The sequence below is a fragment of the Typopeltis vanoorti genome, chromosome 4 (genome assembly GCF_054136105.1).
Source record: "Typopeltis vanoorti isolate ZY-2024b chromosome 4, IOZ_Tvanoo_1.0, whole genome shotgun sequence".
NCBI classification, from domain to species: domain Eukaryota; kingdom Metazoa; phylum Arthropoda; class Arachnida; order Uropygi; family Thelyphonidae; genus Typopeltis; species Typopeltis vanoorti.
This window is the reverse complement of record NC_143552.1, coordinates 47,190,651-47,206,907: the sequence shown is the minus strand read 5'-3', so window position 1 is coordinate 47,206,907 and position 16,257 is coordinate 47,190,651. Positions and strand designations below refer to the sequence as shown.

Genomic DNA, 16,257 nt, shown 5'->3' with positions numbered 1-16,257 from the left:
GCAATAAGTTAATAAATAGTTATTTTCGTATCGTCTGTGTTCACATCTATACCATTAAAATTAATCAACAGATTTGGATCTGCTGATAACCGATTTGCATATGTTGCATACTTTGGTGTAAGCAGAGTATGAAGCTTGCAGTAAGTAAATTTTTTTTTCAAATACTTGGGTACATTTTCAGTTGAAACAGGGTTTGGAAAGTGAATGAGGATTATCCCTTGAATCGGAGATAAAGGTTTTCATGCCTGTGAGAATAATTTCTGTAACTCATTCACAGCAGCAGCTGTTAGGATCAGATGAGCAGAAACAATAGTCAGACCAAGGAAAAGAGGTGTAGAAATTCTGAAGGTCATCCTTGTTGGCTCCTTTGTAGTGCCAGAGAACATGAGGTTGGAGTGGGTGGGTGGGTGCAGAACATTCTATGAGAAAGGAGACGTACAAGATTGTGATCTGAGTTGATGAGAGATGAGGTGATCTGTACAGTGTATCTGGGAGAACTGGTCAAGAAGAGATCCAGAGTATTTGGAAAGCAAAGCAGGTTATCAGGAATTCAAGTAGGTAGGTGTACGATTTGTGTTATTATTACGGGTATCTCCATGGAGTCAGTAGACTCATCGCGGGAGACCCAAACTAGCAAAACAATATCTGTCATATCTCTTCTTGAATTCATTTACAGACGAAGAGCTCACAAGTAAGTCAGGCAATGAATTCCACTCATTCACCACCCTCCAGGCAAAAAACCTTGTTCTGACACCTTTGTTAACCACACTCTTCTTTAATTTCCACAGATGACCTCTTGTTCTTCCATCACTATCACACAGCTGAAACATTTCCCCTGCATCAATCCTATAAAAACCTTTTAGTAATTTGAATGTTTCTATCATATCCCCTCTTCTTCGCCTATCAACCAATCTCTGCAATCCACAAGCTCTCAATCTATCAATGTAGGGAGCATTTTTTATATCACTCACCAACTTGGTCACTCTTCTCTGAACCCTCTCCACAGCCTCCTCATCTCCAAGGAATCCAGGTGACCAGACCTGAGCACAGTAATCCAAATGTGGAAGTATCAATGCTTTATAAAGGGGAATAATAACCTCTTTATCTCTGGATGTCAGTGTGTTCCTCAACAACCAAGTAATCCTATGTGCAATCTTGGACACCTTAGCAATGTGTCCTCTGAACTTCATCTCCCTATCTACCAATACCCCTAAGTCCCTAGCCTCATCAATCTCTTGGAGTACCTTTCCATCAATGTAGTACACAGCTGGTAATCTTTTAATCCCAAAATGCATGACTTTACACTTTTCCACATTGAACTGACATCCATTTTCTTTTGCCCATTTTACCAGCTTATTTAAATCCTCCTGCAAACTTTCAACATCAGCTTGATTTTTTATTGCACTACACAACTTTGCATCATCAGCAAACAACTGAATATCTCCCTTTAAGCCGTTTCCTATATCATTTATATACAAATTAAACAACATTGGCCCAAGCACAGAGCCCTGAGGCACACCACTGGTCACCTGCCTCATTCTGGACTCTGCTCCTCCATACACCACCTTATGGTATCTCTCCCTGAGCCATTCTCCTATCCATATCACCAATTTAATATCCATTCCCATCTGCTCCAATTTGTGTAACAGTGTTCTATGGGGTATCCTGTCAAAAGATAGACCTGTTAGACCATTACTTGTGGTAGAGACTTTTGCTTCTCGTTCAGCTTGGTCAGTGGTGTTGAAACAGGGAAGCCAGTTGGAATTGTGGACATTGAGGTTGCCAGGAAGATGACCTCACTATTTGGATAACTGTAATACAGATGGTAGAGTTTCATGGAAAGGAACATGATCAGAATGGTTATCAGTGTTTGAAGACTGGTAAATGCAACAAATAAATGATGCTAAATGAGTCTAAGAAACCTAGAGCCAGAGAATGTCAAAAGCGGAGTATTTTAAATCAGCCATTCTCTGGCAGGCTATGTTGGATTTCACAAAGATACAGGTACCACCCTTGTGCCGAAAAGAATCGAAGTGTATAGTTTGGGCACTGGAGGTGGAAGGTAGTAGATGCAGTTGCAATCTGGGTTTCTGTCAAAAATAGGATGTCTGGTCTGGAAGACTGCAAGTGATGGTGGATGTCATTTATGTTTATGCCACATATGTTAGTAAAGTGGATGTGAAAGCGAGTTTTTAGTAAATAGATTCTGGCTTGGTTTGGGTGTTGTGTCTATTTGTGAAGCAAATTTTTTAATGGGACTGCTTTATGAGGGAGATTCATTTTTGTTGCAGTGTTGCTGTCATTGTTTGTAGAAGCCTTCATAAGTTTAATCGTGATTAGCTGGAAATACAGTTGGAATGTGCAATGAGAGAGAGACTCTCATTGCACACACCAACAGCCTTTTAATTTTGCACTTTGTCCTATAAGGACTACACATAAGCACACCATTTCCTTATTTAGGTCTTCTATATTCTCCCAATCTTCCACCACCACACTTTCAACATATATCATTGATATTAACATTTTCCAGTTTTTTTGTTGTTTTTTTTAATCAAGTGCAATACACATTAGCATTACACAAATCCTTCCATTCCTCAAACTCTGATCACAGGTCTAGAAATGCTATATCATTCCTTCTGCACAGCCTGTGTATTGATTCATTGGCTATTATTGCCCTCCTTCTTGGTTTGCCTCTATCATAGCATGAAAGCAGATGTACAAACTTCACCCTTTTGTTCTTTTTTTTTTTTCCCCATTGCATTTTCATGAAGTACTCTCTTCATAGAATCACTATAAAAATTATCTTCTTACCCTCTTTCTCTTTATTTATATCATTATTTTTTACCTCTGATCACTTGGTTTTTTCCCTCTTAAAGACACATCATTAAGGATGATGGTTAACCTAAAAAATCATGCTCAGTTCAGTTATTCTCTTGACACTTCTGCAGGCTTTCAATCTCACACTTTGTCCTATAAGGACTACACATAAGCATTGAAAGTGTGATGGTGAAAGATCAGAAGAATGTAGATCTAAATAAGGCAATACTGATCTTTCCCCACCACACTTTCAATATATATCACTGATATTAACATTTTTCTTGTTTTTTTTTTATCAATACTCTCTACTCAAAATGATATTATTTAAAATGACTGATGGCCAAAGTTCTGCTAACACTAGATATATATACTAGATATTCATTAATTTATTAATGATCTAGTATATACTAGATTAAAAGAAATAAAATCCAAAATAATCATTATTTCATAAAATTAGAATTATACTTACTAGGTCCTCGACCATCATAACTGAAACCTACTAGATAGAAGGTAGTATCATTTGCCACATAAACTTTTCCACTCACATTATGAGCCTGGGTAATGAAATCGCCAATGTATTTCCCATAATACTTGGCAACTGCAAATTCTGCAAAAAATGAATAAAGTATGAAACATACTTTGCATTACTGAAATACTCAATACAAGAAATTCTTTAAAACAAAATTCTCAGGTTAACAACAACAACAACAACATTGGTCCTTCATAGTTTGGAAGACTCATTTCAGAAGGTTCACTAAACAATTGCTGTAATATAGCAGTTACTAAGGTAGAACCTCTTAACTAAGGAGGGGGGGGATGTATGAAAGAAACTGAACAAAATCAAAATAGTTTACTTTCATTCTAGTATGGATATAATAAAAATGTAATTTCCTATCAAATTAATTAGGTCATTCACCTCCATACCTTTTTTTTGTGGAAGGGGGGGGGGTGTTAGCTCTTGCCTGTTAAAATTTTTTATTATTATTCAGGCCTCCATGGACTCAAAAGACCCATCGCAACCTGCATTCATATAACATTAAATTATTAATGTTATATGAATGCAGGATGCCTCCTATTAATGACCATATTTTTATGTAACTTTCAAAGTAATAATGCAAAACTGGATGGTGAAAAGTTTTCCTGTTTATTATCAGTGGCAAAGCACAAAAACCAGGGAATCTTTGAAAGTAGTATATGCACAAGTTTGTGAAAGTAGTATATGCATCATTTCAGAAATAGACATATCATTAAGGATGATGGTTAACCTAAAAAATTATCTAATTAAATAGAGGATTTAATATATTATTGAAAATATCAATATACAATAAACAAATTTCAACATTATGTGCAAATAATGTTCATTGATCAGTAAGTACATTATTAAATAATGAACTCGAACTGAATGTAATGAATGCTCTTTAATTCTAAACCGATCAATCAATCATTATTCACACAATGCCTATCATATCTTCTGAAACTCATCCACTGACAAAGCACTCAAGACTGCTTTTGGAAACCCATTCCAATTAACCACTTGCCAAGTAAAAAAAAAAAAAATCCTTTAACCACATTCTTACATAATTAATTCCAAGGGGGGGGGGAAACAATCCCCTGTTTTCTTTTACTGCTACATGCATTGGAAACTTTCTTCAGCACCTACTCTATAAAATATCCTTTAGTAACTTATGTTTCTATCATATCTCCTTGTTACTGCCAATTAACTTAACTTTGTAATCCACAAGTCTTCAGTTTATACTGTTAGAGATTGCACCACAGACCATTCAATCATCCCCAACATTTTTGCATATCCCCCAAGAAACCTAAGTGACCAAATCCATGCAAAGTAGTCCTGATATTTATTATCAGACTTTTTGTTCATTATTATGATTATACAGGTATCACCATGGAGCCAGAAAACTCATTGCAGGAAATCTGTTATTCACACAATACTTGTCATATCTCTCCTTAAGCTCATTCACTGATAAAGCACTCACCAACACCTCTGGCAACCCAATTCCAACCACTCATGCCCTCCAAACTAAAAATCTAGTCCTAATACCCTTGCTAACCACAATCTTACAAAATTTCCACTCCCTCATTCTCTCTCTCCTTTTCTGCCATGTACTGAAAAAGTCTCCAGTGCAAATCCTATAAACCCTTTAATAATTTATGTTTCTATCATATCTCCTCTTTTCCACATAACAGCTTTTTTTTTTAAACCCACTGACCATCAATCTATTCTCATGGGGAGCATTCCATAGATCTTCCACAATCTTTGTCACTCACTGCCTCTAAATCCTCTCCACAACTTCATCCCCATTAAATTCAGATCTTCCTGCAGTAGTCCAGATGTGCCCTTATCACAATAACACAGTAACTCTTATTACAGTAACCTCTCTATGTCTTCTTGTTAGTGTGTTTTTCAACAACTATGTAATCTGATGTGCTGTTATTGGACGTTTTGCAATATGCCTTCAATATGCAATATGCCTAGCCAAATAGAGAAGGAAATCTTTAGGATTTCTTTTGGCCCCATCAAGGAGCTTTTTCTCATAGTTCAGCTTTGGCCTGGTTACCATAGAGTCATCTTTCTTACCTGCATCTTGTACAGCTAATGGGCACGTTGATAACCTTCATGTTTCCTCAACTTTTTCTTTGTCTTAAACTCACGGCAGATAGCATTGAGAGCGAGATTAAATGCGACACGGTTGAAAGTGAGAGTAAAAGCGTCAAACAAAAGAACAGTTTAACTGATGTAAAGAATGAAGAGTTGGCTGCAGTGAGGGAGATAGCACGGCTGCATGGAATGATACATAGGGCAAAGCAGCAGCTGGAGCGATTGCAAAAATGTGTACTGAGTGGATCAGCTGATAACAAAAAGAAAGAGGTGCAAGATAAGAAAAATGAGGGTATGACCATGAGAGAAAGAAAAATTAAGGAGCAAGTGTTATATGGCAATTCAATCGTAAAAGGTGTAATCAATGAGAGTTTGACAAAATCATGCTTTCCTGGTGCGAAAATTAATAACATTAGTGAGGCTATTTGAGCACAAAAGCATAGAGTGAAAGAAATGATCGTAGTGATCAGAATGAATGATACATGAAAGATTTACTGGAAGTAGCAAAAGAAAAGAGTGAGAGAGTTAAGATAGTGAGTCTGTTGCTATGGTATGACAAAGTAGAGCTGAGAAGGATGGCCATAATAGCAAATGACTATGCATAGGTTATGCAGGAGGAGTGGTGTGGAGTGAGTTTGACAGGCAAAAGGACTTATACAAGAAGAATGGTTTGCATCAGAATGGATTTGGTGTTTGGAGACTGGAAAAATTGTTGTTGAATGAAGTGAAAGTGGATGTGCAGAATCAGGAAAACTAGAGCTTTTAGGATGGATGGGTAAGCTATTGAGTGGATATGCAGACATCAGTGAGGCAGTTGGGTGTAAGAATGTGTATAATGTGGCTGAGTTAGAACCAGTGGTAACAAACCAGAATGGGATTGTTAGTATAAAGTGTTGTGTCGGAAAAAGTGCCAATTCACTTTTAATGAGTCATCCTATTTCCGACCCAACATAAGGTAACATTACAAAAACCATGGATATGGACATGCTTATGCCTCCAGAAGAAAATTGGTAACTCAGAACTGTGTCTAACCAATTTTCTAGTAGGTATTAAGTAATTTTTGAGAAACCCATAATTTAAATAGATAATGTTTGTGGATTATTTAACAAAGGAAGATTATGAATAAATGCTGAAAGATGTATATAAGATAATATATGTATTGAGCCATGTCAAAAACAGTTCGGAGCTGCGGTGACCAATTGGCCGCCGCTATATGCATGACGTAGTCACCAAGAGAGGATGCTCACATTAGCTATATGGGTTTCGGCGCGGAATTCAATCACTCTCATATTTTCTGTTCCTGGTTCCTGATCCAAGTGCTGGACAGCTGTACCCAGCAACATTCGCCCATTGCTGTACGTGCCGCGTCGACTGTAGCCATAACTGAGGTGAGGAATGCGGCCAGAGTTCCAGAAAAGAGCCGTTGGTTAGCCATGCCAACGTATAAATCAGCGAAGAGGTGAACCTCTTTCAAAAAGGATAGAAGTATGTCGCAGACGCCATAAGAAATATACGGTGAGGAAACCCAGAAGTCTAGTTAAGGAAATTCCAACTACCACCAGAAAAGTAAGAACGGTAAGGTGCAAGTTTTTGTACTAAAATTGAATAATAACCAAAGAGGATATAGGAATCAGAAGGTTAAGGACCTCCATATAGTCAACTTCCATTTTTGTATCTAAAGAACTGTTTTCTTTTGGACATTTTGTCTACGTCTAAAGAGCAAGTGGCACCCTAAGCTTAAGCTGAGCTGGGAACCAAGGTTTCGGACTGTTTATGTTGGAAGAAACATTTATATCATTGTGTTAAATTTAAATTTGAATATTAACTGAATTTTGGGGGAGGATAAAGCCTGAGTATAAGAGAAAATATTGTCCCATGTAAATTCTGCAAGACGGAGTACATCTGATATGCTCCATACTAGGATAGTAGAATGTATCTATGTATATGTGTTATTCCTATATATGGGAACTGAGCACGCTGTAAGAATTAACTGAGCCTGAACGTAGGTTACACTAAGAAGAGTATGAGATTGCTAGTATAAGATTTTAGAGTAAACCTTTTGGATACATTAACTTAAAGGGGGGGGGGGGGGGAGTTCAGACTCTTTAGAATTGGAAATTCTAACTAAAGTGTATATATGTATTTGTCTAAATAAATGTATTTCTTTAATTCAAACCACGAGTCTGTCATTGTTCTGAGAATTGAGTTACACGTGTTAAATTTCGGACCATGCATAAATAGTAGGGGAATCCATTAGCAACTAAGAAAGGGGGAACATGGCTGCAAACCACTTGATCCCTATATTGTTTTTCAGTAGTTTTAAATTGTGTGTCTGAATTCAGTTGCTTGCTGGCACAGTCGACTTAAAAGAATATAAATTTGTCGGCAACGGAATAGCTGAGAATAAGTAAGATAAGCAAATAATATAACTAATTATGACAGGGCCAGTCAGAAGACATAACAAAAGTGTCAAGATAGGGGTGGGCCTAAGGAACTTTTGCACTTTATGCACACTAATGCCACGAGCATTAGGAACAAGCAGGAGGAATTTTTGACATTGGTTGGCTCATCGTGGCCAAAGGACATTGGCATTAATAAGACATGGCTAACAAAAAATGATATAGTTAGTGGGATAGAATGTGAAGGATATAGTGCGTTCGTGGAGGAGAGAGAAAAAAGAATGGGGGGGGGGAGTGTTATTGATAATAGCTGATGACCTGCAACCAAAGAGAGTAGAAGTTCAACTCCAAGACAGTGAAAACAGCATATTTGAGACTATCTGGTAAAATTGAGGCCCATAGTTGCAATCCCAAATATTACTTATCCTCCACTCATTGAGTCTATTTGCTATTGCATACTATCATCTTTTCCATTCCATGGGCTATATCAGCATGGCATGGAAAAGATGGAGATACTATGCAATAGCAAATAGACTCAATGAGTGGAGGATAAGTAATTATTATGTGGGATTTCAACTATGGGAACATAGATTGGAAGAAGAGGATGCATGGGAGGAAGGAAATGAATTTTATGCAGTTCCTAAGGGATAATTACCTGAAACAGGATGTAATGGAGTTTACTAGGGGGTTCAAGAGTGCTTGATCTAGGAACTGCATCTGAGAATTTGTCTATAACGAATATAACCATGTTGCCAACAATTGGTGAGAGAGTGATCATACCGTCTTCACCTGGGAGAAAATTTTAAGTTAAGACAGAGTATACATGGAATTATTTGGCTGGTAAGTATGACAAGCATAGGAGAGTGCTTGGATTGGTGCCATGGCATGTAAAACTGCAAAAGCTGGATATTGATAGTGCATGGGAAGTGGTAAAGGAGTGTTTGAGGAGGTAATGGCTGACTGCATACTTAGGGTCAGAAGAGTAAGTCAAATGGGAGTTAAATGGATGAATAACACCATCAACCTAGAGCTTCAAAAAAAAGAAACAATTAGAGGGCAGGGACATTGCCAGATTTGATCATGCCCTGAGGCAAACAATTAAATATCACCCCTGATGGATTATAAGACAAAAATACAGGAAAATCTCCATTTGCTATTTTGTTTTCATTACAAGAGAAACATTAATGCAAAACGATTACATAATAATATTAATTAAATGTTTGCTCTACGGGGACAATAAAACTTTATAAGCTCTTCTAAATTTAAATTATAAGCTATGTCTGCCTGTATCGATATAGTTGCTAGACCAACCAAACTTTCTTGGGTAATCGCTGTTCGCAAATAATTTTTAATCAGTTTAAGCTGGGAAAAACTTCTTTCCACACTTGTATGTTAACAGGAATTGTTAGCATAGCAATGGTGCCTATCCCAATATGACTGAATGATTAAGCCACGCCTTGAGGCAGGCTGCTTCTATGCTACACTCTGTCAACTGTACTGGTGTACTGGTGGAGGGAATTTAAGGAGAAAGGTGACCTGCAGGCACATGAACAGTACAAGGCACAGGCCAGAAGGTTAACCAGTGTAATAAGAAAGGCAAAAGCAGATTATGAAAGAAAGTTAGCAACACAGGCTAAAGAGAATCCCAAACAGTTCTTTCAATATGCTGAAAGTAAAAGAAAAATTGTATAATGGCAGAATGATTTTAAGGAATGCTGATGGTAGGAAGCTAACTGAATCAGTCAAAACAGTAGAATTACTAAGTGAAAACTTTGCAAGAGTATATCATCCAGGCAGTGATGTTGGGAATGAGGGAACCGATGGCTTCTACAGGAACTGAGGTAAATGAAATGGAGGTGAATATCATATTACAGAACCTTAATAGAATACATCTGTGGGATTGGATGGTATACCAGCTCGAATCTTACATGAAGCGGCAGAGGAATTGTCAGTGTCCTTGACAATATTGTTTAATCTAAGTCTCAGCTCTGGGTCAGTCCCAAGGTGGAAAGAGGAGAAAATAGTTCCATTGCATAAAGGAGGCTCCAACACTGTTGTAGCAAATTACCAACTAATTCAGCATATCAGGAGTCATTGTCAAAGTATTCAAGAAGTTGGTCAAGAGCAAAATACAGGAAATGGGATAATGTATGGGGAGGCAGCATGGTTTTGCGAAGGGTAGATCATGCCTCGGTAACTTGCTCACGTTTTATAACACAGTGACAGTGATACTTTGCAAAGGCCTTTGACAGGATACCACATGGAATTCTAATCAGTAAACTGCAGCAAATGTGGATGGATATAAAGGTGGTTGATGGAGAAATATCAGAGAGTACTTTATTCAGGAGTAGAGTCCAAAAGAAGGCATGTGACTAGTGGTGTGCTGCAAGGTTCTGTTCTTGGACCACTGCTATTTAATTTGCTCATTAATGATATAGGAAAGGATCTGAGAGGAACTGTTCAGTTATTTGTTATGATGCAAAGTTGGGTAGAGCAATAGTTAATACACATGATGTCAAAATTTTGCAGGATGATTTGAATAGATTTGCAGACTGGGCTAAGGAGAATGGATGTCAGTTTAATGTGGCAAAGTGTAAGGTTATGCATTTTGGGGTGAAAAGATCAGCAGTATACCATATTGGGGGAACCATACTTCAGGAACTTTACAATGCTAGAGACTTGCGAGTGTTAATAATAATAACCTTAATAGTAATAATAATAATACTTCTGACTCTGGGTATGCAATCTGATACTGCTTTCTTCAAAAAACTCCTTGACCACCTCCCAAACACCGCCAAATTCTTCTCCGTCTCCAAATTCTTGCCATGGCTAATGAACGCTGACTCCTCAGTTTGTCATAATAACCTGCTTTGTATTTCCACATATCTCTTCTTAATAGAAAATTCTACATGTCTGGCAATCTCCCAGCTCAAGACTACATGACCACTTTCCCCAAGGGCAGGCAGCATAGCTAGATTGGTTACTTTAAAGTTCACCAATGCTATGACCAATTACATGCTGCCTGAAGTAATTATCACTCAACAGCTGCATAAATTCCATTTCCTTCCCTCCTTGTGACCATTTCTCCACCCCATCTATATTTCTTCTCCCTATCTCCTCCATAATAATTACTCAACCTACACCCATTGCGCTTTTTGCCAATGCATGCCATCTATGTTCTCCCTTATACCCAATGGATTATAGCAGCAACCAATTACATATTTCATCCTGTTGGCCTATATCTCATACCAGACAGCTTCAAATGAACTGCCACCTTCATCCTTGTCCTCTTGATGCACTTCTACTCTTTCTAGCTTCAATTCCTCTGCTATCATTAGCACCCCCCGCCCATTCTGTTCCTTCTGTCCTCATTGAAGATACTTAATCATTTGTATTTTATTCGTATGACTATATCATCGTCAGCTAACTAAGTCTCACTAATGCCTGCATTGTTTAAGGTTGAGCTAACCAATACAAAAACTCCTCTTCCTTATTTTGAATTGAACCTAGGACACTCCATCCCTAAGCATATGGTTGTGAAGTACAAACCCACTAGGCTAACCATGCTGACATAGTCGTCTTGTGAAAGTGTTGCTCAGTGATAGTTCAGTCAGAGAAATCAGAATGTTTAGGAGGGGGGTATGGGGGGGGGGGGTATGCAGGTGAGCAAGGGTCCAGGCAACCTAGAGGTTAGTGAGTGAGAGATAATTACATGCTACTAAATGTAGCAACCCAGGTTTTTAATGTATATGTATACATAAACTGAATACCGCTTCATCCCACAACCTTCCCTACAACTTGTGCTGCTTAGCCCACTAACATTAAAAACCTGGGTTGCTACATTTAGTAGCATGTAATTATCTCTCACTCACTAACCTCTAGGTTGCCTGGACCCTTGCTCACCTGCATACCCCCCCTCTCCTAAACATTCTGATTTCTCTGACTGAACTATCACTGAGCAACACTTTCACAAGACGACTATGTCAGCACGGTTAGCCTAGTGGGTTTGTACTTCATAACCATATGCTTAGGGAAGGAGTGTCCTAGGTTCAATTCCCATCGGTGACGAGAGGAGCTTAAGTATCTTCCTCAGCCATAGCCAAGTTAGCCGGTCTTGGGCATGGACAGCATGGTTTTTCTCCCCAGTTTATCTGGGGGTTTTCATCCTGCAAACCGGCCTCATGAATGCACACGGATACAGTCAGGGATACCTAAGACTGTCCCTCCAGCCATAGGTCTGAATTGTCAGCTATGCCAGTCCAAAGCCAGGATAAAAATAGGGGGATTGAGGTGGTGCCATACCTCCCTTTGAATCACCATACGAAATAAATAAAATAAATAAACAAGAAGACTAACTCCAAATCCATTCAAATGATTATCTTGTTTATTATCAGACTTCTTCAATCATATCCCCCCCATCTCCTATCCACCAAGCTTTGCAAATTTTTCCTCAAACAATGCATTCCAATCATTCATCCCTAAGTTCCTTGAATTATCTCCTCAAAAGTTAATATTAATTTTTTAATGATAGAAACTTCTCTCTCTCTCCTCTTGATGAATCTTAGACTCTTGGAGAAATGATACAACAACAATGTTTGGATCATTGACATTGTAGTACCCACCAATAACAACAACAAAGAATTGAAAAAAAAAAAATCACTAAATATTGAGATCTGACAATCATCCCAATAGTTATATTATTATTACCACCCCAAGACCTCATGGAGTCAAAGACTCATCTGGGAGGTCCTTTTATCACACACACACACACACACAGCTCATCATACCATGTTTTAAACACATTCAAACTCTTTGCAAACACCATATTCTCAGGCAAGGCATTCCAATCATTCACAACTCTGCATGAAAAAAATCTGCTTCTCACTCCCTTACTCTCACCCTCTTTATACAGTTTCCAGGGATGACCTCTGGTTCTCCCCCTGATCTCCCATTATTCTCTGTAAAACTTCTCCAGCATCGATCCTATAACAACCCCTTACCAACTTGCAGGTCTCTATCATATCTCCCCTCTTCCTTCTGTCCACCAGACTGCAAATTACATCTTCTCAATCTTTCCTCATACTCGACATTCCAGAGGTCAGAAACTACCTTAGTCAGTTGCCTTTGGACCCTTTCCAGCATCTCTCCATCCTTCTGAAAACCTGGTGACCAAATCTGGGCACAATAGTCCATGTGTGGCCTAATCAAAGCCTTATACAACGGAACAAAAATCTCCCTACTTCTACACGTCAGTGTCCTCCACATTATTCCCAGAAGCCTTTGTGTTGTCTTCACAATTTTGGCGATATGTCCCCTAAATTTTAGATCCTTATCCACTATCACCCCAGATCTCTTATTTCCTCTACTTCCAACAATATATTCTCACCAAGCATAAATTCTGCATCCCATCTTTGTTTTCCAAATTTTAAAACCTTACATTTTGCAACATTGAATTCACATCCTCATTTGCTTGCCTAATCACTCAATCTATTCAAGTCTTCCTGTAAGGCCACAACATCTTCACTACACTTCATGGTTCGTTCCAACTTTGCATCATCTGCAAACAACTGAATATCTCCATCCTAATCTTCACCTATATCATTAATATACAAGATAAACAGTAATGGACCTAAAATAGACCCCTGAGGCACTCCACTAGTGACTTTCCTTTTCCTGGATATCGCTCCCCCATACACAACTTGTTGATACCTATCAGATAGCCAGTCTACAATCCAATGCACCAATATAATATCCAACCCCATCTGCTCTAGTTTGACTGTCAACCTATCATGAGGTACTTTATCAAAAGCCTTTGCGAAATCCAAGTATATTACTGTGTATCCTTTTCCTCTGTCCAAGGAAGCAGTCACTTTACTGTAATAAGTAAGCAGATTACTAAAACATGACCTCCCTTTATCAACCAGACTCTGGATCCTAGTTCTCACAAGCTTCTCCAGCAACTTAACCACAATACCTGACACACAGATAGGCCTATAGTTGATGCTTGAGTTCGATCACCTCCTTTATGAAGTGGCACAATCTTGCCCTCTGTAGGAACTTGACTGAGTGCAAGACTCATATTAAAAAAATATGTCAAGGCAGGTGTCAACTCCCTGGCACCTTCTTTCAGAATATGTGGTGATATATTATCAAGTCCCACAGCTTTATTAACATCAAGTTTACTCAACTCCCCATACACCTCTTGCTCACCTACAGTCAGTCTCTCTTAACCATCATCAACTGCTCTCAATACCTCCATGAAGTCACATTCACAAGATTGAAAGATCTTTATGAACTATTCATTAAGTATCTTCACCACACATTCTGCATCAGCTGTCTTCATACCATTTTCTCTGATCAATGTCATCCTTCCATAATTATAATTATGGAAGGATGACATAATTTCCATAATTAGGTGCACTTGGCGCAATTTCAAAAACGCTATCTAACTATTTACAAGAATTAAACATCAACGAATTGAGCATATATTATCTACAAAAAAAAAAAAAACAGCATTCTGGAACAGTCCTTATTTTACAATGCTACCTGACAGACTATTCTTAGATTCTTGGGTAGAATCTGAGCTGCTCTGTATTACCAGTCAAATTGCTGTTTGAATGATATCTTGTTTTAACTGTGTATCAATTGTGTGAATTCAACAGCATTGGGGATACTACCAAACTTGTTTCTAGCCTGTGAAATTTTAAAGAAAAAAAATAACTCTTTCATATATATATATATATATATATATATATACACACACACACACACACACACACACATATATAAAACAAAAACAACAAAAAAAAAACATATGCACTGATATTTTTTAAATTTTAATTTTACCAACAAAAAAGGTTTAATTTGGTTTATAGTTGGAACTACAGCCAGAACAACTAGGACTACTATGAGGCCAACATATATTCATTGACTATACGTGTTAACCAAACAGTCTGCTTGCTCTATGGAATGAAAAACCTAAATTTCCAGGAAAACAAACCTTAACACCTCCATATCAGACCAGCTAAACTTGAAAAGACTCCCCCCCCCCACAAAAAAAAGGCTGTAAACTTATCATACATTAATGCCATAAGAGTTTTTCTCTACAGCAGGATTTCCAGGTGACAAGAAACTTTTTGGAGCCATTCAGGCTGAAAAAAAAAAAAAAAAGTAAGTTGATATCAACACTAGGTAGTGCAATTCATATGCCAACTAAAGATTTTCACAGCTTTTCATACCTGCACTGGGATTCAAACCTTCGACCTCTTGGTTAGCTAGCAGAAGCACTATCCACTAAGCCAACCAGATTGGCATTTGAAACCTAGCTTGTGTGTGTGTTGTGCAAAGATGCGAAACATTCATATGAAAATATTACTACAACATTTGCAATAGTTTGTCACAAGCTTTAAGTTATAAGAACCACATATGGACTGTTTTTCTATGGCATGGCTTCCTCCTCTGTAGGCGAGAACATGTTTCTTGTGATGAATTATAAAATCTCACAATGAATCATCAAGAATTGAGATTCTGTAGTACAAATAACCCCTGCTGAATGTTAGTATTCTGAGTAAATGCTGGAGGAATAATCTGCAAAGCATATCATGAGGTTCTATTCCATTATATTATATTATACGAGTTGCCACAGTCATGAAAATACTTCAGGTGAAAACTTTGTTTGCTTACACTTGGATAAAGGATTAAGCCAAGTATATAATTTCTTTGTATCTTTAAGTTACATCATTTCATATCTTTCATGCCACAGGAATGCACTAAACTTATAATGCATTTCATAGTCTAATGCTTCCTTTGAGGAATATCTCTTAATATCCCTTAAATATTAGGGGATATTACACAAAAATAATTTTATGTACTATCATTTTATCATAGTCATCTTTATGCTATTCTAGCATAAAGATGAGATTAATAAATATGATAAAAAATTTATCATTTTTATAAGTCAAAATAGCAAACATGTAGATTTCTAATTTAGAAAAAAAAAAAAAAAAAAAAAGATGGTGGGCAGCCAGTCTCCATCTTTCAAGTCTTTACTGGTAGCGAGGCTCAGGATATCAATGAACCAAGGCTGTAAGAGAACGAGGGAGAATAGTTAGACGGATAATTACCCCGTTGAGTGGACCTAAACTTTAACTGTTATTGCTGTCTGCAATTTGTGCACTATACGGTGGATTTTTTTTTGACATTCTGAAGTTAAAAACTCAGTTCCTGGAGAAAATGAATTACTTGTTCACACCAAAGATCGACTTACTCAAAAACCAACCAAAGAAATGCCTGGAAAAAGTTCCAGGCGACAAATAAAATTGAAATTGTAACAATCCCTTTCCAGCAGCCCAATGCTATGGAAGCAAAAGTCATTTCCACCTGACAACATCTACACCCCTACCCCTTAAAAAAAAATAATAAAAC

General features: G+C 37.7%; 1 protein-coding gene across 1 annotated transcript in view; it reads right to left on the bottom strand.

Annotated features, from left to right (window-relative positions):
* Positions 1 to 16,257, bottom strand: part of LOC150107281 (protein Skeletor, isoforms B/C) — a 365,485-nt gene that overhangs the window by 342,632 nt on the left and 6,596 nt on the right. Inside the window, exon 2 of the mRNA XM_090391768.1 lies at positions 3,287 to 3,424. Within this exon, the coding sequence (XP_090247894.1) occupies positions 3,287 to 3,424 (138 nt within the window). The remainder of the gene's footprint in view (positions 1 to 3,286; positions 3,425 to 16,257) is intronic.